General features: G+C 39.7%; 1 protein-coding gene across 2 annotated transcripts in view; it reads left to right on the plus strand.

Annotated features, from left to right (window-relative positions):
- lama5 (laminin, alpha 5) overlaps positions 1–22,749 on the plus strand; it is a 166,193-nt gene that overhangs the window by 12,676 nt on the left and 130,768 nt on the right. For both annotated transcript variants that reach the window (XM_086067181.1, XM_086067182.1), the window contains exon 3: positions 7,112–7,264. In XM_086067181.1, coding sequence (XP_085923307.1) covers positions 7,112–7,264 — 153 coding nt within the window. The remainder of the gene's footprint in view (positions 1–7,111; positions 7,265–22,749) is intronic.

The following is a 22,749-nucleotide window of genomic DNA, read 5'->3' on the forward strand; positions in this document are numbered from 1 at the left end:
TCATTTCCCAAGTAGGCTAATTAAATTGTCTGTGATGTATTGTATCAAACGCTTTGTGTGAATCGATATCAGAGGTGGGCAGTTCATCTTGAGTGACGGACTGTCCGTCGGTCCGTCACTAACGGACCTTCGTTTTTCTGACAAATGACGAATGGTGAGAAACTTAAAAAAAAATGGTGGACTAATAAACGGCGGAAGGTGGGTTTTCATCCGTCTGTATAATCATCACTCACTGGGTCAAGCGCCGACTTACTTTTTACAGATGGACGCCTGTTTTGTTGACGACTGAAGGAAGCACACGCCTCTGGTGTGTTGGGGTGTGTGTGTGTGTGTATGTTAGCTGAGGAGACTTTTTTTTCTTATACACTGAACTTTATTTAAACAACAAACGGCTATGATGATTGGCTAAAGAGGCAGAGGGGAGTGAGGGAGAGAGTGTTTCCTGTAGGATTTTATTCAGCAGCGGGTGCAGGTCAACTTTGGATTGTGATTTATTTTTATTTTTTTCACATCGTGCCCGGAGTGGCAGGGCCCAACAGAAATTAATTCGTCAAGGGAGGTGGTGTCTGCAGGGCTCTACATTAACTGTACAGGATTTGGTCGCACCATTTTTGGTGAGGTGCAGCATGGCCATATTTGCTGAGGTTCAAATGACATAAAGATTGACTGTGACTCAAGATATATTTGCAAGATATTTTACTGTTACCCCGGGATTACACCGCATGCATGTGTGTTGCTTCTCTGCTCCATTCCGTGGCGCAGCCGATTCGTTTCCATTCTATCAGCTTGTTCAAATTACACCGGTTGTGTGTGCGCTGTGGATCGAATGTGGACGAGCTCCATCGTGCCGTAGCCCGCCGCACGGATAGACCTATTTTCTATTTTTGCCGGACGACTTATCCGTCGAATGGCAAACTAGCACAGAACACATCGAGCGGGACAGGAAGACTGACTCAGTTTCAAAATAAATAATAATAAAATACTCGCCAGATCCTATTTCGCAATCATGTCAGCAAAACGTCATAATGCTTAACGCTGAATTCACTGCAGCGAACATGGACGAGGAGAGATTTGTAATGTAGGTAGGTTATATATGACACGGCACACCTTTTTATTTGGACAACCTAAAAATTTATGCTGCAAGGAACATCATAGTAGAAGCTTTGGGCGTGGACGGTGAGTTCAATCAAAGGAAGTCCACCCCTCTTTCTGTTTCTATGTTGAGCACACTTTCTTCACGCGAGACACGGCGGGAAGTTGTCGGCAACGGAGCTGCTGGACCGCAGCTGTGCGCAGCCGGTGAGTTTTGTCCATAAAATTGACGTGTCCAGAGCACGCAGTCAAGACGCAGCAAAGCGGAGACGCAACGCAGATGCATGTGGTATAATTTTAAAAGAAAACATTGAGGGAAAAACGTGCTTTTCTTTTATGCGAACATTATTTTGTTCAACACAGAGGGTCCAGCTCTTAAAGTGAGGCCTTCCAACCATCTTCCCCTTGGGAAAACCACACAAATGACATTGAAGCTCAGATGACTGGTGAAAATAAAACTGCTATACTATGACTCTAAATATTACTCTTGTTCAGTGTTTGCCTGCTGTTGAAAGGGGACTAATGTAAAGTCTCTCCAGTTTTTGGTGGCAAATGTTATTATAACATATAAGAAAGGAAGGTTTTTATTTTTATTTTTTTTATTCATTTACATATTAACCACTAGAATGGGGAATGGAAGCCTAGTTAAGTGACTAGATGTACCATTGATTGTAATTAGAAACAGCCACAAAATACCGTGGACCGTAACGAGTCATGTTAGAAGACACGCCACCGTGCGCTTCGAGGGTCCATTTCAAAATAAAAGCCTACTAACTGCATTGCATTGATACAACGCTATGACATTGATTAGGGCCACTTATAAATATATTCTTTTTAGAGGGCGGGGGCAATATTCTAAGAAAAAAACTTGTTAGCTAAACTTTACTCGTCATTCACCGAAACTAGAGCGACAACACTTCCTGATCCCCTATCAGCTGACTAACACTAACCAATCAGACGCTAGCATACCATAGGTAAAGTGAATGACGGAGAGCAGCAGATTCGACACATTAACTTAGCTTAGATACTTGTACAAAAAAAAAATAATTGTATCAATGTGTAAATAATAATTCTGAAAGCATAAATGTACGAGTAAATATACATTTTAACAAATTAACTTCAATGTTTGATCGTCCGGGCGTGGATCTTCGCAAAGCGAGGCGTCTTTGTCGCTGGCCAGTGGCTATACACAATGGTTCAAAGAGTGAATACTTAACATCATATGGTTAATCTATGTCTATGCTAAAGCAATTACTATCTCCTTATTTGGAAACCCGACCGAAAAGTATTGCCACAAACAGTCAAGTAGTACGTATTTCTCGTAAGTTTTTAAAGTTAAGATAAGATAAACCATTATTTATCCCACAGTGGAGAAATTCACAGCGTTACCAGCAGCAATACACGTCATCACACATCATATATAAATATGAATCACAAAAAATACTTATGTAGCCTATAGTTAAATAAAAACAGAAACACAGTAGTGCAAATAGATGGCATCATCATCACATTTGTTAAATTTTTAATTAAAACACCACATCAATGGTATACCGAGAGAAAAGCTGATTGTAAAGTCTAACAGCAGCGGGTAGGAAGGACCTTCGGTACCTTTCCTTGTTACAGCGTGGGTGAAGAAGCCTAGCACTAATGGTACTTTCCATAGCTCGAACAGTCCCACACAGGGGGTGGGAAGCGTTATCCCGGATTGATGACAGCTTTGTCACCATTCTCCTGTTGCCTACCACCTCCAGCCCAGAACAGAGCCCGCCTTCTTCACCAATTTGTTCAGTCTCTTCCTCTCCGCACTTGAGATGCTGCTGCTCCAGCAGACCACACCGTAAAATTAGACTGAGGCCACCACAGAGTCATAGAAGGTCCTTAATAAGTCCTTCCGCACCCCAAAGGACCTCAGTCTACGTAGCAGGTATAGTCTACTCAGTCCCTTTTTGTACAGAGCCTGAGTGTTGTCAGTCCAGTCCAGGTTCCTATTAAGGTGAACAACCAAGCACTTGTTAGAGTCCACTATCTCAATGTCCCTGGATGTTCACCGGAAGGGGGTTAAAAAATCCACCACCAGCTCTGTGGTGTAGTTTTTCCTGCATTAATCCGGAGGCGATTTCCCTCACACCGGCCACAAAATTCTTGTTCAGTTCTCGGTACTCTGTCTCATCCATTGTTGGTCACATCAACAATGGAGTCATCCGAGAACTTTTGCAGGTGACATTTTGTCGGGTGGTGTGAGAAGAATCGCAAATTTGCGCGTTTATAAAGTGGCAAATTTGCAACTTTATAAAGTGGGAAATTTGCCACTTTATAAATTGTGTTACTCTTTGGTCTATTAAACGTTTGCTCATGTGTAATGTCATGCCAATTTATACAATTTCTGCTACGGCAAATATGCTAACTAGTTAAATCATGTGTTTGATGTGAACGTGAAGTCGATTAAGGGTTGACTGACAATGACTGAAGGGGGCGCTAGACGCTGACGAATGACGACTGACGGACCATCAAAAATATGTAAAATGCCCTCCTCTGATCGATATACAAACCAATATATTATTCATTGTTTTAATTTTGATTTGCATTTTTAATATTCTCCAATTGCATCACTGCCTATGTAGTGGTCATATTTTCTCTAGCCATACATGTTAACTTTGAGGACTTGTTAGTCAAAAGCCGGCTTCCCCAATCCTGGTCCTTGAGGTCCGGACTCCCGAAGGTTTTAGATGTTTCCATCCTCAAACGCACCTTATGATTAGGATCGTTATCAGGCTTCTGCAGAGCTTGCCAATGAGCTGATTATATGAATCAGGTTTGTTAGAGGATGAAAACATCTAAAACCTGCAGGACTCTGGGCCTCAAGGACCAAGATTGTTGAAGCCTGTGTTAGTGTGTTAACATGTGGATGACTCTATACCGTACGTGTATTTAGTGTGTAGAAAGATGAAAACTTCTGCTTGGTCATAATGGGTTAATTATGAAGGCCGACGAGCCTCCCACCTCCTTTTCACATTCCTCCTGGCGACTGACCCGTGTCGGCCATTTGAAGCGTGTTTGTCCGTGCTCAGTGCTGCTCTGGCGGGATTATCCCAACTGGTTCTCCGCCCCCTTTGCTGGATCTGTTGTCCCTTGGAACCAGGATTGTAGCCAAGTGGTTCTGTCAGATGGGGGATGGGGAGAGGCTTACTGTTGACTGCGCTGCCCTTGCAGGTGATTTGAAGAAGTGATGTTGCTAATGAGCTCAATGGGAGCGCTTCACAGGACCTTCACACCACTTGGCTGGGGTGCGTGAGGGGGAAGGAAAATAGACCTATAAACTTTAAGCACTGGGGGAAACTCTAGACGAGTATCTAACATGCTTGATCTTTTTCGCCACACAAAAAAAAACCGGTGGTTTCATCCTCCGGTCACATGATTTGAAAATAGCATTGTGCCATGCGGCGTTGCCAAGCTGTTAAATATTAAAGATGCATTGCAGAGTTTAAAATGTTTGTTAAAGATTTTCTACATCATGCAGGGCTGAGCTTTAGCGCTCGCCAATGGCGACTAAAAACCGTGTTGGGCAAACTCAATTTACGGTACCATTCGCCCGGATGGCGACCTGAAAATTATTGCGATTGGAAGAGTGCACACAGACTCGTGACAGCAGGCGCTATAAAACCACGTTAATTTGGTGACTGAATCGAAAGAAGATGGCACCGTTAGCATGCACTGCTCAAACATCATGATTTCGCGACGAGTATCGCGAGACCTCTTCCATACTTTCGCTTTTCCCATTCGAGTGTGCTATTAGCTTGCGTTCACTGTGGCCGTTAGCATAGCATGTAACTGCGTTGCTCAATCACAACAGATGAATACCTTTGATCGCCGTGAATAGTCTTAAATTGGGAGGTGGTCGCTGTCTGTGCTTGAAGCGGACATTGGGTTCGATTATCTGTGCAGTATTCTTAGCAATCAGTCTTCTATTTATATTTTATCAGTCAGTACCACTGATCTGAATATATGACTAGATAGCCGATAGGCCAAGACTTTTGAAGCCGCGAGGCCGCCATGTTGTTCCTCCCAAGAAAAGTTTCTCGGCATATGATCCTATATACATTTACAGTGTCAAAATTGGAAAACATTTGAAACAGCATGATTTATAATGTTTTAAATTTGTTAAATATAAACAAGAGGACTTCAGACATTTTACAAAGTGCCTTAAATACATGTATAAATTATATGCTTAATGATGTTTACAGGAGGAAACTTGTATATTTTTTATTTAATAATTATAACTGTAATTCACCAAAAGATGCCCCTGCAAAATCGAATATTGGGGTTTAAGGAACTGAGCGATTAAAGAAGGTCTTCAAAGCAGCACATCATCAACCGTGAATTTCCTCTTAGGCTATCTCAGTGAAGTGCGTCATTACATGGGTGGCACCTAGTATGCCACCCGGTGTTCAAACTGCAACACCACTCCAGATAAACTGATACTGTACTCCTAAACATACTTGAAGCACTCACTGTTGGGCATTAGATATTTTTCTTTCATTGTATTAATGTAAACTTTTTTTAAATTAATTTAATTGTGTATTCTACAGGCTGTCCAAATATATATATATACTATAATAGTTAATGATATATAGAATAGTTTTCACTTATCTTTTATTATTACTGTAGGAATCATTATTTTCTTTTGTTACATATTATAGTTAGCTTATTGGTGAATAATTTGTCAAAATGACACACGTGTGGCAGACTAATAGTATAGATTTAAAAACAAAACAAAACATTAAATTGACCAAATCATTATATGTGAGGCATCAGACCAAGCCAGCAATATACAAGGACAGTGAAAAGGCTTGAGTGAAAAAGCGAAAAGGCTAAACGTAGTACCGTGCATTATTTTCTGTATGATATGACTTGAAAAAATGACCATATTTCTTATCAAAGGGTCGAGCCACCTGGAAAATGTTCAGGCTACCTCAATTTCCAATGTTAGGAGCCCGGCTGGCTGGCTAAATCTCAGGCCTGATCATGCATATTCCACCAATGCCCTGATGAGTATAAAGAGCCCTGACTTTTTAACTGTGACTGGGACTATCAGCTTGTATCTTCCCTTTAGTGTGGAGTGTGTTAGCTAGCGTACGACACAATTGAGATGGAAACTGGGAAAAAAACTAACTCCAGCTCAGACTCCAAGAAAACTGAAAAAACAAAGTTTATTCAAGTGCACATACTCAGACGTGCACCATGCACAAGCTTGATACATGGGCTGTAGTCACGCTTTCAGCCAGAGGTGGCAGTCGCGAGTAAAAAAGTAACATACTCCGCAATGTAGCTTTAAGAGAAGGGGTGTGAATCTTTGGGCACCTCACGATTCAATTACGATTCTAGGGCTACTATTCGATTATAAAACAATTTTTGATGCATTTTTAATTTATGTATGTTGATGCACATTTTCACAACACACGTTTCTATTTGTCCCACTAAGCATTAATCACTTGCACCCCCCCCCCCAGTACATTCAATCTTCTGCAAAATAAAAACCCTGTCCTGAGTTACATAAATGTATATATAATTCTGTACATATGAGTGGTTCTCAACCGCGGTCCTCGAGTATGCCTATCCAGCCTGTTTTCCATGTCTCCCACAATTAACACAGGTGTTTCAAACTATCAGCTAATCAGCAAGCTCTGCATGAAGCCTGATAACGATCCTCAGCTGTGTTGACTGGGGAGACATGGAAAACAGGCTGAATAGGGGTACCCGAGGACCGGGATTGAAAACCAGTGTTTTAGTGGAATATTACATGATATAAATTGCATTGTTTTTGCTTAATATTGTCTTCATGTCCCATAGCTAAAGGTATAAAGGTATAAGTAGGCCATTCTTTACTAATACGGTATAGGCAGAAACAAACACTCATTCTCCTTGAAAGTGACATCAAGATATTTATTTAAAGCGTAACACAAAAAGAGGGGAACATTATGGGACATGGCAGTGACAGTGCATGCTGTCTTTTTCTCCCCAGGGGCAATACTGCGATATCTGTCACCATGGCGACAGCGACCGCGCCCACCCCATCACAAACGCCATCGACGGCACCGAGCGATGGTGGCAGAGCCCACCACTGTCGCGCAATACGGAGTTCAACCAAGTCAACGTCACACTGGACCTCGGACAGGTAATACGTCCTACGGCTTCCATTTTATTGAAAATAATTAGCAAAGTGCTACTGTTCACTTTGAAGTTAAGGTAAGCTAAATGTCACTCTAAGTTAAATATTTATTTTAAGTTTTGACTAAATGCTAAAGTTATTTTCTGGCTAAATCATTTGCAAAATGATCACTCTTTCAACCTCCTCTTGGGAGGTAATAAAGGTGACGCTCTCTGTATTAAGATTTCATTCAGAAATGACACAAGTATACATTATGACTTTGAGCACAGGTAAATGCACTTTTAAAACGAGTCTTCTTAAGGCAGCTTGCAGGAAGTTACGTTTCAACCTGTTGGCTACTAATATGCAAGTATAGCATGCGTTTCGGGCTGGGCAAAAAATAAAATCTCAAATGTTTCAGTCATTCATGACTGATTTAGATTTTAATTGATTTTAATCTAATAAACCCAACAAACGTTTATTTAAAGGTGTCATTTATTCAAAAATAATTCCTGTGCAAAATGTTCAGACAACAATAATGTATGTATACTGATTCTAAATCAGTTTTAACATAAACTTAAATTTTATGGTTAGAAAAATTGCAACTCACATAAGAACAACAGCTTTTAATAATCCAGAAGACAAAATTCGATTTCACGATTCGATCTTCAAAATGACAATTAATCGATTTAATTCTATTTATTGCCCAACCCTAGTTTCACATGGTTTCCCAATTTACACAGTTTTTTTGTTTTCATCACAATTATATTATAGACACACACACACTAAAGGGATCTTTTATGTTTTTGGGAATGTTCTTTGTGTGAATTCTCCTGCTCGAGTGGCCTCTTCATTTATGGTTGCTTTGTGTGTTTGTGTGGCTGTGTCTCTAAAGACCCCCACCCCCCCACCAAAAAAAAGTGTAGAAGGAATGTGAGTTAACCTGCCTCAACCTGCACGCACTAGAAGAACATCCTGTGTGCGATAAGTACCTGAAAGGGATGGAGGCGCTGTTATAAGGGGGGGTTTTGTGCGTGCCAAAACACTATTTAGTGGTGCTGTTCTCCTTTGTTGAGAGAATTGTATGATGTCATGTTGCTCTGTGTGTGTGTGTGGGGGGGGGGGGGGGGTGCGTGTGTGTGTGTTGTTAAGTAAATAGCTTTTTACCTTTGAAAATGTTGTGAATTTTAGTATTTTGAAACTGTCCTTTAAATGTTTTTTTTGTTTGTTTGTTTTTTACATTTGTGTGTCACCACTGTTATCTGGTCTCATGGTGAGGCATTAAAGCTTCTGTAGACCGACCACCAGAGCCTCAATAAGTGGGGACTGTGAGCTCCCATAGTTTAGAACAACTTTTGGACAGTCTCGCTTCTGCTATCAGGGAACTAAACTACAGAATGCTCTCCACGCTGAACTTAAATTGGAGACGAATACAGGTATCTTCACCAAAAACTGAGACAGTGGCTGAAGTCGGGCCAAAACTGCGCTCATTGAATGAGAAAGATTAATAAGCACTATCAACTGTACAGGAGAGGTAATTGTGTAATATTGCATATTGTTGGAAATTGATTTTTGATTTTAATGACTCTCCTCTTAGGCTGTCTTTTACATCCACCCAAGGGACTGCCAAAGAATATTAGCTTGACTTAGTTTATTTGGGCACATTTACATTGTAAAATGGCGATTAATGTGCATTGTCCCTTTTAAATAAACAAATTCAAATCAATCTATTTAGGTGTCAAAATTAATTTACAACAAATTGGTTATCAAATGAATCGACAACTACTTAATAATAAGTAATATTATAATTGAGCAATCAAAAATTTATATCGTCTGAATCCTCTGATTTCAGCCTCTCAACAGTAATTATTCTGATTTCTGTAGTACGTCATGACTGATCATCTGAGTAGGATCAAAATAAGACATTTGCAAACGTGCTTTTACTTTGGAAAATAATGACATCAATCCCACTTGTGTGATATTGCTTAACGGTTGTTTAGCTGTTTTTTTTTATAATCACTTAACAATGCCAAATAAAATAATATTTGTTTAAGAAACAATAAAGGGGAAAATGTTTTAGTAATACATTTTAATGCAAAATAAAATTTTACCTATTGACACGACATGGCAGATTTAGGACTCAGACACAGAGATAGGAGTTTGAGGCAAAGGCAGATATTTATTAAACAAAAAAAAACAAGATGAAAAAGCAAAGGCTATTAAATGTTAAACTAAAGGCGCTCCAAAAGGGAGGATGTCAAAACTACAAACAAAACTATATCACTCCTTAACTAAAACTATACTGTGGCTATACAAAGTTACAAACCAAAGTTCACACAAGAGACAGGACAACAAGGCTTAGGACTGTGACTGGCTTGAGTGGCTCTGACGAAAACACTTAGGCACAAGACAGGGGAGACGCAGACCATTTAACACATGAGGGTAATGGGAAACAGGTGGACACAATCAGGAATCAGGGTTGACACTGACACCACATGAGGAAGGGCAAGTGACCTGAAACGAAAGGAGTCAGAATTTTCAAAATAAAATAGGAAATGACAAGACAACCTCACCGCGGTGTGACACCTATCCGATTACTCAATTAATCAATTCTAAAAATGTTCAATATTTTTTTAGAATCTATTAATCTATTGATTATTCTATCGATTAATCGACTAATCGGCTTCATTTTAATTTAGCATTAAAGTTTATTAGCATTTCCCCCCGCCCCACCCCACCCCCGATTATTGTTTGTTAACCAGTGATTGGTGTTTATTTCGTACTTCATATTCATATAGTGATTAAAAAAGGGGGGGTTGATGTTGTACTGTTACCGGTTAGTTTTTTTCCAGAGTAAAAACAGATGTTTGCAAATGTCTTATTTTGATTAAACACAGAAGATAATTGTCTTCTTTCATTAAGAAATCAGTGAACAATTACTGTTAATGCTATGCTAAAATCAGAGGATTTGGACTTTGGAATTTTAAATTAAACAATGGCTCCAAACGATGACTCAATTATTAAAATACTTGTCGATTTGATGATCGACTACTTGTCGATTTGATGATCGACTACTTGTCGATTAATCGATTAATTTTGACAGCTCTATTTGACAGTGAAAGACCGAAATACTTGAAAACAAGGGCCAACGATTAATGAAATTCAAACAGAAATCGCGATGCAGAAGAATACAATTTTGAAATTGCAAAAGTGTTGATTTGTACTGTACTCTCTCTCTCTCTGTCTCTTTGTCGGTCTGTCTGTCCCTCGTTCTCAACTCACTCTCACTTGCACTTTTCCCCGTGATCTTATCCAGTCACATTCACGCAACTGCTCATCCAATCACAAAGCACTTCCAAACCTTCACGTACCCGTGTGCATGCTCCCCATTCTTTGAATTGAAACGGGTTGTGGGGAAATAATATTTGCCACACTTGCCATGCAGGCAAAGAGGCATTTTGACTGATCAAAATTGCCCTGGGGGAAACCGCATCAAAAGCCGTAGTTTCGGAAAACTAATCAAAGGTCTCCTAATGTAGGGGCAAGCAAGCACACTGAGTACAACAAAATGTAGCTGGCGATGCAAGTAAAAGTTGGCCGGATATTTACCGTCCCGGTTAGGGACCGTCCACAAATGGCATATTCCAGGGTGACTTATTTAAATGGTAACTTGAATCCCACATACGTCCCCCTGGAATATGTAATTTGTGGACTCTCCCTAACTTTTACTTGCAATGAGGCGGCTGAAATCGTCCTCATCATCGGCCACAGTTTCATCTTCACTTTTGGCTGGATTCAAATCTTTGGCGAGTCCCCCGTGGCTGTACTGCTTTTGAAGAAGTGCTTCTTTGCTATAGGGCATAGTTCCCCTTTTTTTTATCTGCTGTGGGATGTAATAATTGTGTCTTTGTAGTCATTTCAAGCCATGAGATTTATGCCTGTTTAAAAGCACACATTACGTCACAATCATCATGTGACTGTCCAAAAATGGCAGATACTGCAACTAATGCAAAAAAATATAAAAAATCTCTAAAAAGTAGTATAAAATCATAATCAGTCAACATAAATTGACATTTTTTTTCAGGGAAGAGTTTAAATTAAACATCAGAGGTGGCAAATCCAGGTCCAGGAAGTAAAATTCCTGCCACAGTTTGGCTTTAGCCCCAGGTGCTAGCCTAGCTAGCTCCTATGGTGCTCGTTTACCTGCTAGAGAGCTAGCTAGCTAGCATCAGGGGCTAAAGCCAAACTGTGGCAGGGTTTTTACTTTCTGGACCTGGATTTGCTACCTTTGCTAACCATTTCAGAGAATACCTGGTTAGTTCTTAATAAATGGTGTATTGCTTAAGACTCATTTGTTCACAAGCAAGGAAGAAGTTCATCACTTAGTGAATAACTGCATGAGCAAATAGTACAACAGTTTAAGCAGGACTAGTTTTTCTCAATGTACAATTGCCAGGAATTTAAGAATTTGATCATCTACTGTCCCCAATGTCATCAAAAGATTCTGAGAATCTGAAGACATTGCTGCACCTAAGCGACAAAGCCTAAAACCAACATTGAATGCCCGTCACCTTCAATTCCTTAGGCGGCATTGCATTAACCGGCATCATTGTCTAAAGGAAATTGCCATGTGGGCTCAGGAACACTGCAAACACCAAAACTATTGTCCGTCTGTCACTACATCTACAACACTACATCTACTAATGCAAGTTCAAACTCTACCATGCAAAACGAAAACCACATGTCAAGAACACCTGGAAACTCCGGCCAATTCTCTGGGCCCGAGCTTATCTGAGATAGACAGATGCCGAGTGTTCCACATTTTTAGTTTTTATTTCAGATTCATGACATATTTGTATAGTGCTTGGTCATCGTAATGCGTAGGTAAAGTCACAAATGTTCTTTGCAATAATGTAGTTTTTTTCCCACAAGTTTTCTGACCCTATGTATGGTATGTGAACTTATGAACGCAACTATGTTCTAAGTACCCCCATGAGGCTTAACATGGTACTCTTAAAAGTGTGGTCCCAAGTTGGGGGCCGGTGGGGTGCCTGGCGGGCCTGCAGTGCCCCGTCCTGCTGCGTTGGGTCGGGGGCGCGGGCCGTGTTGGGGTGGGGGGCGCTCCTGCTCCTGGGTTTGCTCTCCGGCCGGTGGCCCTGGCGGGGCCCGGGGGTCGTCCTTTGGCGCTGCCGCGGCCTGGGGGGCCCTGAGGTGTTGCGCTTGCTCTGTCCTGGCGGGGGTCGACGGCTCCCCTCTTTGGTGGAGATTTTCATGCATGCCAGATCCACCACACCAGCATCTACCGAAACTCAGACACAATCTGCTTCCTCCTCAGGTCATTGAATCGGTGGAGGCTGGTGTCTGTGGATCTCACTCGGCTTCGTCTGTCCTTCCTTCCTTTCCTCAGTCTCTCCTTCGGTCTCTTGAGGTCTCCCTGATTTTTTATTTTTTGGATTTGTTGGAATCTAGATGTTTCTTGGGTTGGGGAAGAATTCTGGTGGGTGGCCCGGTAAGTGTAGGTTTTTGGTGAGCTAACAAATACACGCACGCACGCACGCACATACACACACTCACCCACATACAAAAAAAATAAAAATTATAATAATAATAAAATAAAGAGCAATGATGATGACATTTCCGAATGAACAATACTGAGCTCTTTAAGAGAAAAAAAAAAAAAGGAGAGAAATTTGCATATGCCACTGATAGAAGATTGCCTCCGTGGCTTGGCTGGAAGGAAAACGTTGAGTCTCCGCCCAGAAACAGTCCAAAACAAATCCTTCGGACCATACCGTTTAATATTGCATTTGTGAAATAATAAAATAATAATAAATAATTACGCAGAATAATCCACCTGTTTTGCGTCTTATAAGGAGGCTGACACTTTATGCGGCACCACCCAGCTGTTGATCGAAGTTGCTGCCCCCCCCCTCCCCCCATCTAGATGTTTGTTCTCATCAAGCGGTTGCCATTTCACACACGCATTGTGCCAGCTTTGCACTTCCTGTCATTGAAAAACATAGAAGGTCAAACTTATTGGTGCCACACAGCCATACTATGTGTGTGTGTGTGTGTGGGTGTGTGTGTGAGTGTGTGTATTATGGATCATAACTTACATCAAATGAGTGTGACATAGACTCTATTTTAATATATTCTATTACAACAACTTACAGTAAGTGTGTTGCACAAGCCACATAAACACATAAAATGTCTCCCGTCAGAGTTAAATGTTCTCTCTCTTTTCGTGTGCGTGTGCGTGGGTGTGTGTGCATTTGTTTGCGTGCGGTCGCGTGTGCATTTGCACATTTTCCTGTCTTTCTTTCATGGTGTGTTGTAGGCAAGAAAAAGTACTGGGCGGGTAGTTGAGAACGCAGTAACACATTTGACCTTAATAGGACTTGTACGTGCGCGTGTGCTTGCATGTTGCCAAGGTGCTCTTCTTGGAAGAAGGAATGAAGGATGGATGATGGAAATGAATAGCAAATTAAGTCAGCGTGTAGTTTTGTAGTCCTTAGCTTACTTAAATCTTCTTTCTCATCAGTGTCACATTTGAAAGAGTAAACCCCTGCTATTTGTGACATAGAAGACCAACCCTAATAACAATATGGCGCGAGGGGAGCGAAGGGGGTTGCTTCAGTGAAAATGGGAGTGAATGAGTTAAAATACATAAAGTTTAGGATTTTTTTGGGGAACATCTACACTGAAGTTATTAAGCATTTCCTCCTTTGTGGCAAAGCAAATGGGGTATATGCCACGGGGGAGGCGGGACTTCCACTTCCGGGTTTCACACACCTGCGCTGTTTCCGGTTGCTGCTTGCAACGTGTGGGCCGCGTCCCGTTGCTTGCCCTTCAGCCTTTCTGCCCCTCGGTTGCGCGTTCCCGTCGATGGGTCTGAGTGTGTATTGTGTCTGTCTCAGTTCTCCGAAGCATCTGTGGGAATGCGCGGTTTGGGGGTGCAGGGGTGGTGGTGCGAGTGTTGGGACGCGGCCTGTGGGTCGCAGCAGTGGCTGGAAACGGCATTGGTGTGTGACTTGCGAAAGTCCATGGCATCTACCCCATAGGAAACTCGAAATAGTGTTTTGAAATTTTCCCCAATTGTTGTCCTAAGTCTTGAGATGGTGCACCCTAAATTTGAAGTCAATCAGATTAAATGTCTAGGACAAGAGGGAAAAAGTATGACCCCTGTAAATGTGTAAAACATTTCCTGTACATTTTAGCATATGGCTGGATGTCTGGGGGTGCCAGGTAAGATTTTTGTTTTTCCACTGTAGGGGGCACTGCAGACCTATTTTGTTGTCGCCAGGCCCGATGAGTGTGCAAAATTTGATGAGTTTTGGAATTTGTAGGTCCCCAAAAATGCAATTAATTTCGGAGAAGAATAATTTCTAGTTCTACAGATACAGTAGGGACCTCGCAGCGGTCATTGCTCGGGCCCTAATAATAATAATAATAATAATAATCTTTACAAAAACCATAGGGATCTCACAGCGGTTGCTGCTTGGGCCCTAGCAATGTAAATCTGCACACAAATTTACATCCATGGCTGACCCGAGCTTCCTTCTGCAATGAGGCATTACAGCGATCGTTTTTAATTAAACAAGCCTACTCATATGCATCTGTTACTGTTTTACTCATTATTGTCTAAAGAAAAATCATCCATACTTTTAATATAGTTGTCTGTTACAATGCACAGATGCATCAAAATGAGGAAGTAGCTGGAGTTTTACAACACGTCAGACATTTTGAGTGGTCAAGAGGGCTAATAGTTTTATTCTCATGCTATTTTCAAAATTGTTAATCTTGCGTAAAAATGACAAGTGGGGACAAACCGATAGTATCAATATGTAGTTAAAAAAAATCTGAAATTGAACATATTTGAACATATTGGGTTTGCGCTCAACAATACAACAACAGTTATATATGATAAATTCAGGCACAAATAAAGCCCAAACCAGTGTCACGACTATACACTAAATATATATAAATAAATCTTGCAACGTTAGCTTCAACCAGGTAAGTTGGTTTTACCCAATTTGTTTTTGTTTTTACAATAAATTCAAAGGGTATAATTAGGGCCCGAGCAGCTACTGCTGCGAGGTCCCTCTTGTTTTTCGTTCGTATTGTTAGGGCCCGAGCAGCTACCGCTGGCTAGGTACCTTTTGTTTTTCAATCGTATTCTTCTTCTTCTTCTTCTTCTTCTTCTTCTTGGTAAACGATCTCATTTTTGGGGACCTAAACATTTACAAAAACTCTGCACACCCCTCGGGCTCGGCGGAAAATTTGATATTATGAAGTTGCCATAAGAACATATAGCGCCCCCTAGCGTGGAAAAATATGCACCAATCCCGACACGTTTGACCGAAGGCTACTAAAATTGGCAGGCATGTGAACGTCCCGTGACACACAAAAAAGGCAGTGGAAGCCATATCCTAAAATGTACAGGAAGTGAGCTATGAATTTTTAAAAGTCCAATTTTGGCCCATTTTTGCACATTCACTGTGGTCATTCTTTTTGCCCATTTGCCAACAGTTTTCATCCAATTTACTTCTAACTTGGCATGTATCATCTCAAGACCTGGGACAACAACTGGGGAACAAATCTTGAAATACTAAATGACGGGGCGGGGCCTCAAATTTTGCCTTTAATATTTCCTTCATCAAAAAAGAAGAAATGCTTAATAACTCCGCTGTACAAGCTCCAAAAAATCCCAAACTTCTCATGCATCTTAATAGCCACGGCCTGAAAACATGTATATGACAATATTCGGTTATACAGGTAGCGCCACCTAGTGGTGACAAAAAATGCCATACTTTACATTTTTATCTATTGTGCCAAGCTCATTTGAGGAATCCAGTTGAAATTTTGTCAGAAAAGCCTTAAGATGTTGATCATGCCCAACACCCAATATTGTAACTTTTCGCCCAAGGGCGTGGCCGTTACGGTGCCGCGAAGTCTGACTCAATGTGACAATAAAAGCTGCGTTAACTTGACCCAGATGATCCTATCTTAAAATTTCACACATTTGATGAGAGTCCAGGTCTGAATACATCTACAAACTTATATTTATTCGTATTTATAGCGCCACCTACTGGCAATTAAAAAAAATCTTCTACTTTTTTCTCCAACCACGTTAACTGGATCTACCTCATATTTGCTCAGAAAAGTGTTTCGGCCTTCATAATGTCATAGCACGAAGTTTGTGAGTTTTCGCTAATTGCTGTGGGCGTGGCAAAGTACTGTTCACCAAGAAAAAAACGCCAATTTTGAGGGCCTAAACATGCACAGAAACTCATGAAACTTGGCACACACATCTGGCCTGGCAAAATTAGCAATATTTTATCATGTATTGTGCGATTTTTACAAAAATTACTCACTAGTGCCCCCTAGAAATATTTAACGAAGCAGCCCCAGTTGTATGTTTAAGCAAAATCTATGAAAAAAATTTGGTATATGAGGGAGCCCAAGACCTACAAAAAAGTCTCTTGAACACATATGCTAAAATGAACATATAGTGAATTATGAATTTTTGAATGTCGGTTTGTTGCCGATTATTGCACATTTACAGGGGGCATTCTGTTGCTCATTTCTCCTACACCTTTGATCCAATTGACTTCCAACTTGGCCTGGACCATGTCAAGACCTAGGTCAACAAAAGGGGGAAAAATCTTGAATTTTTCAAAATACTATTAGACGGTGGCGGGGCATCATATTTTTTGTTTCATATTTCCTTTTCCATGAAAGACGAAGTACGTAATAAATCCTCGGTACATGCTCCAAAAATTCCCAAACTTCACATGTATGTTTATAGTCACGACCTGAAGGTATCCCTATGACAATAGTCGGTTATAAATATTGCGCCACCCAGCCCTTGGGGTCGACAAAAAAAAAATCACCCCACACATGGTATTCTTATATTTGTACAAAATTGTAATACTTTTGTAAGTGTGATAAGTCATTTATGATTTTTTTTTTTTACTTTCGCATCAGAACTATCCATACTTTTTATTTATGTATTTATTTATTATGTCTGTATGTCCTGTATGGAAAATAAAAGCAATATTGATGTCAGCAATGATGTGTATATATGTACTTTAAAATCGGGGCAACTCATTGCCCAAAAATAAAACGGACGCTGATTTTGAGGGTCTTAACTTTGAGAAAAACTCATTGAGCTTTGCACACTCAAAAATCTTGAATTTTCAAAATACTATATGACGGTGGCGGGGCATCATATTTTTTCACCTGGCAAAAAAAAACCAATCCATAATATGTAAAGGTTTGTTATGTCATTTTCAAATAAATTCTGCTTCGAATGTGCCACTACCCAAACGTGCCAGTACCCCAACGTGCAAGTACCCCAAAGTGGCCCTGGCTGCGAGGGCCCTTTATAGCTGCCTGCAGCTCTAGTTGCAATTGAAGTTCTATTTAAGTTACTCATTAAGCATTGTAGAAATACAATTTTACAATGAATTCAAGGTCTAATTGCTAATACCAACACTTGAAGTTATTAGTAAAGCAGCAATGGAAACATTCCCAATCTTACTGTTACTTTTTGAGTTTTGGTTTTGCCTTATGGTTGAGTTGGCATAATAGTGGCGTGACGGCGTCCTTTATCGCACCATTGCGTCGTTGTTTGAGTTCCTTGCCAACAATAAACATGGTGCTCAGTGTTAGCAGTGTGTCACTTACTGTTCAAAGAAACAAACGTTTTTTTGGTGGGCTGGTTTGAAGCTTGTTCCTGGTTGGCTGCTTCCTCGACACACGGCGGCAAGCAACAGATCACAAAAGTCACGGTTCGGATCAGATCACAGATTTGAATTATGGATCGTTTTTCGGATCAGCAAAAAAGAAAAAATTATAAATAGTACTTTGTCTTAATTTATTTTGTAAAACTCTTTTGCCCATTTTAAAATAAAAATCAACTCAAAATGTCTAATATGGTCGTTAAGGATTTAGGAACACAACTTTAAGTGCAATATGAGGCAGATATATTCTTATTTTATACATGATCCATGCGTAAAATAGCAAGGTATTAATGGCAAAAAAATTGTGTTCCTAAAATCTAAACGGCTATGTTTGACATTTTGAGTTGAATCTTTTTTTTTCCTCCAATGGGCAAAAGTGTTTTGTAAAATACTGTACATGAAGCCAATGTTCTATTTATCTTTTTTTTTTATATATAATGAAAAGACCTCAACGTGCAATTTAAGGCACATTCCCTTCCTTTAAACGTGGAGAGTGAATTACAAAGTAGTCTTGGTCCAGAATATTGAAAAAGAAGTTAAGAAAGCAAGGCAGGTACTAGCTGTCAAACTAATTTATTGTTACCAGCAAGGCACTCGTTGTTAATGCTAACAGTTAGCTGCTAGCCACTAACACCAGAGATTTGTGCTATACCATACAAATGATTGTGTAATTAACTAGCGGTTTCTTAGCGTCCTAATTTTCTAAATTAGCGATTGAATATGAGTTCAGTATAGTGTTGTGTTGATGTTTGTCGCAACTATATAATGTCAATAAAAACTACGATAAAGAAATCCTAAACATCAAAAAAATTAAAGCCAAGTTAGCCATCACGCCAACTTTAAAGTAAAAGTCTACTAAGGCTATTTGCATTGCTGTCGGTGTATTATTTGATAAACTTTATTTTGAAGTTAACCTTAGCGTAGGCAGCGTGTTACGTTGAGTATGTTTTCAGCTTCCTTGACATGTCGGAAACTTTCAGATTCAAAATCTGTCCGCGAACTACTCAAACTACGCCGCGAGCGACCGGTTGGAGAAGCCTGCTCTATCTCTATCTAGATACCCTTCTCCGTAGTGCCCCTAGTGGTGTAACCAATACACCACCATAATGTACATAAAGAATTCTCAGTATATTTATGAATAGATTTGTTTTTATTTTCGATAGATCATTTTGACTTGGTCATTTTATAAATAGCTCGCATGCTGAAAAACAACCCTGCTCTACGCTATGTTTTGTTCTCTGTCATTTCATGGCAGTGACATATACATTTCCAATAAATACTGTTCCATAATGCTACATAATGATGCTTAATATGCACATTGCTATATGCTAAAGTCTAGAGGGCAATCATCACGAAAAACAAACAGAGATAGTGTGAGAGAGGTAGATAAACAGCGGTGCTAAAGTAAAAAAAATGCTTGCTGAAAATTGTGATTGGCTGCTACCTTAAGAAAGTCAACAGCTGTATTGGCTGGTGATGGAAAAAGTAAATTTAGAACCCTTATTGACATGAATACACACTAAACAATATTAGCTTAAGTCTAGAGTGACTTGTAAATTGGGACAGGTCAAGGCCATTTAAACTGAGGAACTGTAGGGATGTAACATTTTTTTTTTATTTCATGTGAAATTTGCACATCGCAATAAACACTTACTGTATTATTATGTCTCAATCCACCTAACATGATAATATCTGTCGTAATGTTGCAACTTTCTACATGTAGCTCTGGGATGATTTCCTTGCAACATCAACCTTTTTTTTCTCCTTATACCATTGAAACTTTTCCGCCTAACATTTTAACTTTTTTTTTCTCGTAACATTCTATTTAATCAAGGGATGGGCAACTTGCAGGCCTTCAGCCGCATGTATCCTGCCTCCACTTGGAGTGGCGACTCAATTGATTTTTGCACATTACAAAAATGTTTTCTTTACCACTTCAATTTTAGAGAATGCAACTAGACAATGCAATTTCAGGAGAAATGTCGTGAGGAGGCTGAACAATCATAGAATCATGTTGAATGATGTAGAATCCTATACACTGACCATGAATGAGCTGAACATGTTGAAGTTGGAATGGTTTGAATCTGTCAATATGCAGAAACTGGAGGTGAATATGTCTAAATTTTCATTTAGGGACAAGATGAACGGTTTGAATCAGTCTGGAAATAGAAATTAGAGGGGGGGAACAAAATAATTGTTTTGGCTTATTTAGATTTTTTTGGGGGGGGGGGGCACTATAAATAAGATGAGCAGTTTTAAGTGGGAGCGGTTTGAATTACACAAAAAAAATTAATTAAGAGGACCAAGAGGTAAAATAACCTAAAAATCTATAACTTTGGACTTTGGCTTTTATTTTTAAATTTTGAAACACCTTTAGTGTTAGTGATTATCCGAACAATTTAAAGTAGGATCAGTTTGAATTGGTCAAAAAGTGTAGAAATTAGAAGGGGGGGGGGTACATTTTTGGCTTTTATTTGAAATGATGCCAAAAAAATAAAATAAAAATGGTAGACATAAGCTGTTAAGTAAGTTGGAATGGTTTGAACCAGTCAAAAAGTGTAGAAAATGGATTTTTTTTTAAATTTTGACTTTTATTTAAAATTTAGAAAAAAACGTGGTAGGCATACAGTAAGCAAAACAGCTTAGAGTTGGAACGGTTTAAATTGGTATTTAAAAAAAACACGTAGAAATTAGAGGTAAACAACAGATATTAATTTTTGCTTTTATTTTGACATTTCAAGAAAAATACTAGTAGAGACTCGGGCTGTCACAAACAAATCTTTTTGGAATCGATGATCTTATCGATTATTACATCCATTACTTGGGATATCAACCCTCTCCCCTCATTAAACCCAACACGTATGTCTTTAAACAATCATAATAAATAAATAAGAAACGCAATAGTTTCGACACTTTCACAAATTCAAACGTGTCTCAGACATGAAGCCTTTTATTTTGCTCTATGCTATTTCGTGAATGGAAAATGGCTGTATTGCAACAACATAATAAAGCTCTGTCCACGTCCAGTGGCATTAACGGTAGACAGCCCAAGTGAAAAAGATGGACCATTTGTAAAATAACCCCAAAAAAGAATTCTGAAGACATGAAGCATAGTTAAAAGCTATTAAAAGCATAGTCAGCAAAAGGAGAAACATCCTATAGTTAAAAAAAACAAATGTAGTTAGCATCTTCAGAAAACATGTTGGAAATTTTGGCATTCAAGACATTTTGTCATAAAAAGTTGAACATTTTTCCTTTAGATTTGTTTTTCCTTAGGTACAATGACCTCAAATACTCAAATGTAAATTTAATGAATGGATTTTTAAATGGCAATTCAAATACACAGTACTGTAATATGAATAATACGTATCTACGATTTATATTCCTGAATGTAGTGCAGCAAGCTTTCGTCATAATACACAATGAGTCATGGGTTATCTGCTCTTTGTCTTATCATCCTAGTCTTCCTCCTCCTCCTGGTCTGGAATGTGTGTGGAATTTGTTAGCAGCTGAACATTTTAATGAGGCAATGGGGAGCAGGATCAGTCTGGAGGAAAATATATTACCAATGGGCCAGACCGGTGAAATCATGGTATTAGTCTTAATTTTATCAGCCATTTTTAAATTTAGTCTCAGAGTTAGTCCAATTTAAATCACACTTGTTTGTTGTTTTTATCATAGTTAGTCAACCTCATCCCGTTTTTATTTAGTCACATTTTAGTTGACTATACATACATACTTTACCTTTTTTTGTCAGCAGATAATATTGAACATTTCTATCTAATCTAAAACTACTTCACATAAAAGAGTATATATATATATATATATATATATATATATACATTTTTTCTCTTCTTCTTTTCTTTTTCAACAACCCGTAACTTTAAGTTGTGTGTAAAATAATTACATCCAGGTCAATTCCGTATACAAATTGCATTGCTCATCTGAGGATTGCTTGTGGAATTACAAATTCATGTTTTGATTTTGGCCGCCTGATTAATTGGTGCAATGTTTTTTTTTTAACTTTGTAATTATATCTCGCGGGCCGGATTAAATCCCTTTGCCGGCCTAATACGGCCCACAGGCTGTATGTTTGTGGCCTTGTTGTACTACCCCTGTGGTGTTCCGCTTTAGAAGTTCCACTGTGGGAATTAGGGAGACGTTGGAATTTTTTCTCCAAAGTAATTTGACTTAAGCCCGCCGGCCCGGCCCGACTCCTAATCACCTCGCTTGACACATAGTTCTTTCACTGATATTGACTTATTTTGGTTCACTTTGCTGTCTATATTCAAAATGGATTAATGGACTAGCCCCTCTAAATTGTGGGCCAGTCTCTTGGGGTAAATGTGGAGGAAAATAGTCATTAAAAAGCACTGCATCGGCCCCAAAAGTTGCCGGCCCACCGGGCATCTGCCCTGTATGCCAGATGGCCAGTCCAGCCCTGGCTATGAGTGCCAGTTGTTTTGGAAAAATGTGCTGACAGAAATCCCAACATGACAACATCAGAGTGAAGTTTGCAGGTGTGACTCCTCCCTCTCCTGCTATCGCTTCCTCTTTGGCGCTGAGAAAAAGCAGCAGCAGTCTCACTTTGCTTGACTGGAAAGGTTCTTATCTCCATTCCTTTTGATGCTCCTGCTGCTCCTCCTCCGCTTTTCCCAACGTTGGCTCAATGGTGTCTCCTTGTGTACACGCGCACGCACACACACACTCGCAGACTGGCATCCTTCGAAGTTCCCTGTTTTGACAAGGATGAATTCCTTCAGGATC

Source organism: Leptonotus elevatus, chromosome 2 (genome assembly GCF_054856555.1).
Source record: "Leptonotus elevatus isolate MCC_2025b chromosome 2, RoL_Lele_1.0, whole genome shotgun sequence".
In the NCBI taxonomy this organism is placed as follows: domain Eukaryota; kingdom Metazoa; phylum Chordata; class Actinopteri; order Syngnathiformes; family Syngnathidae; genus Leptonotus; species Leptonotus elevatus.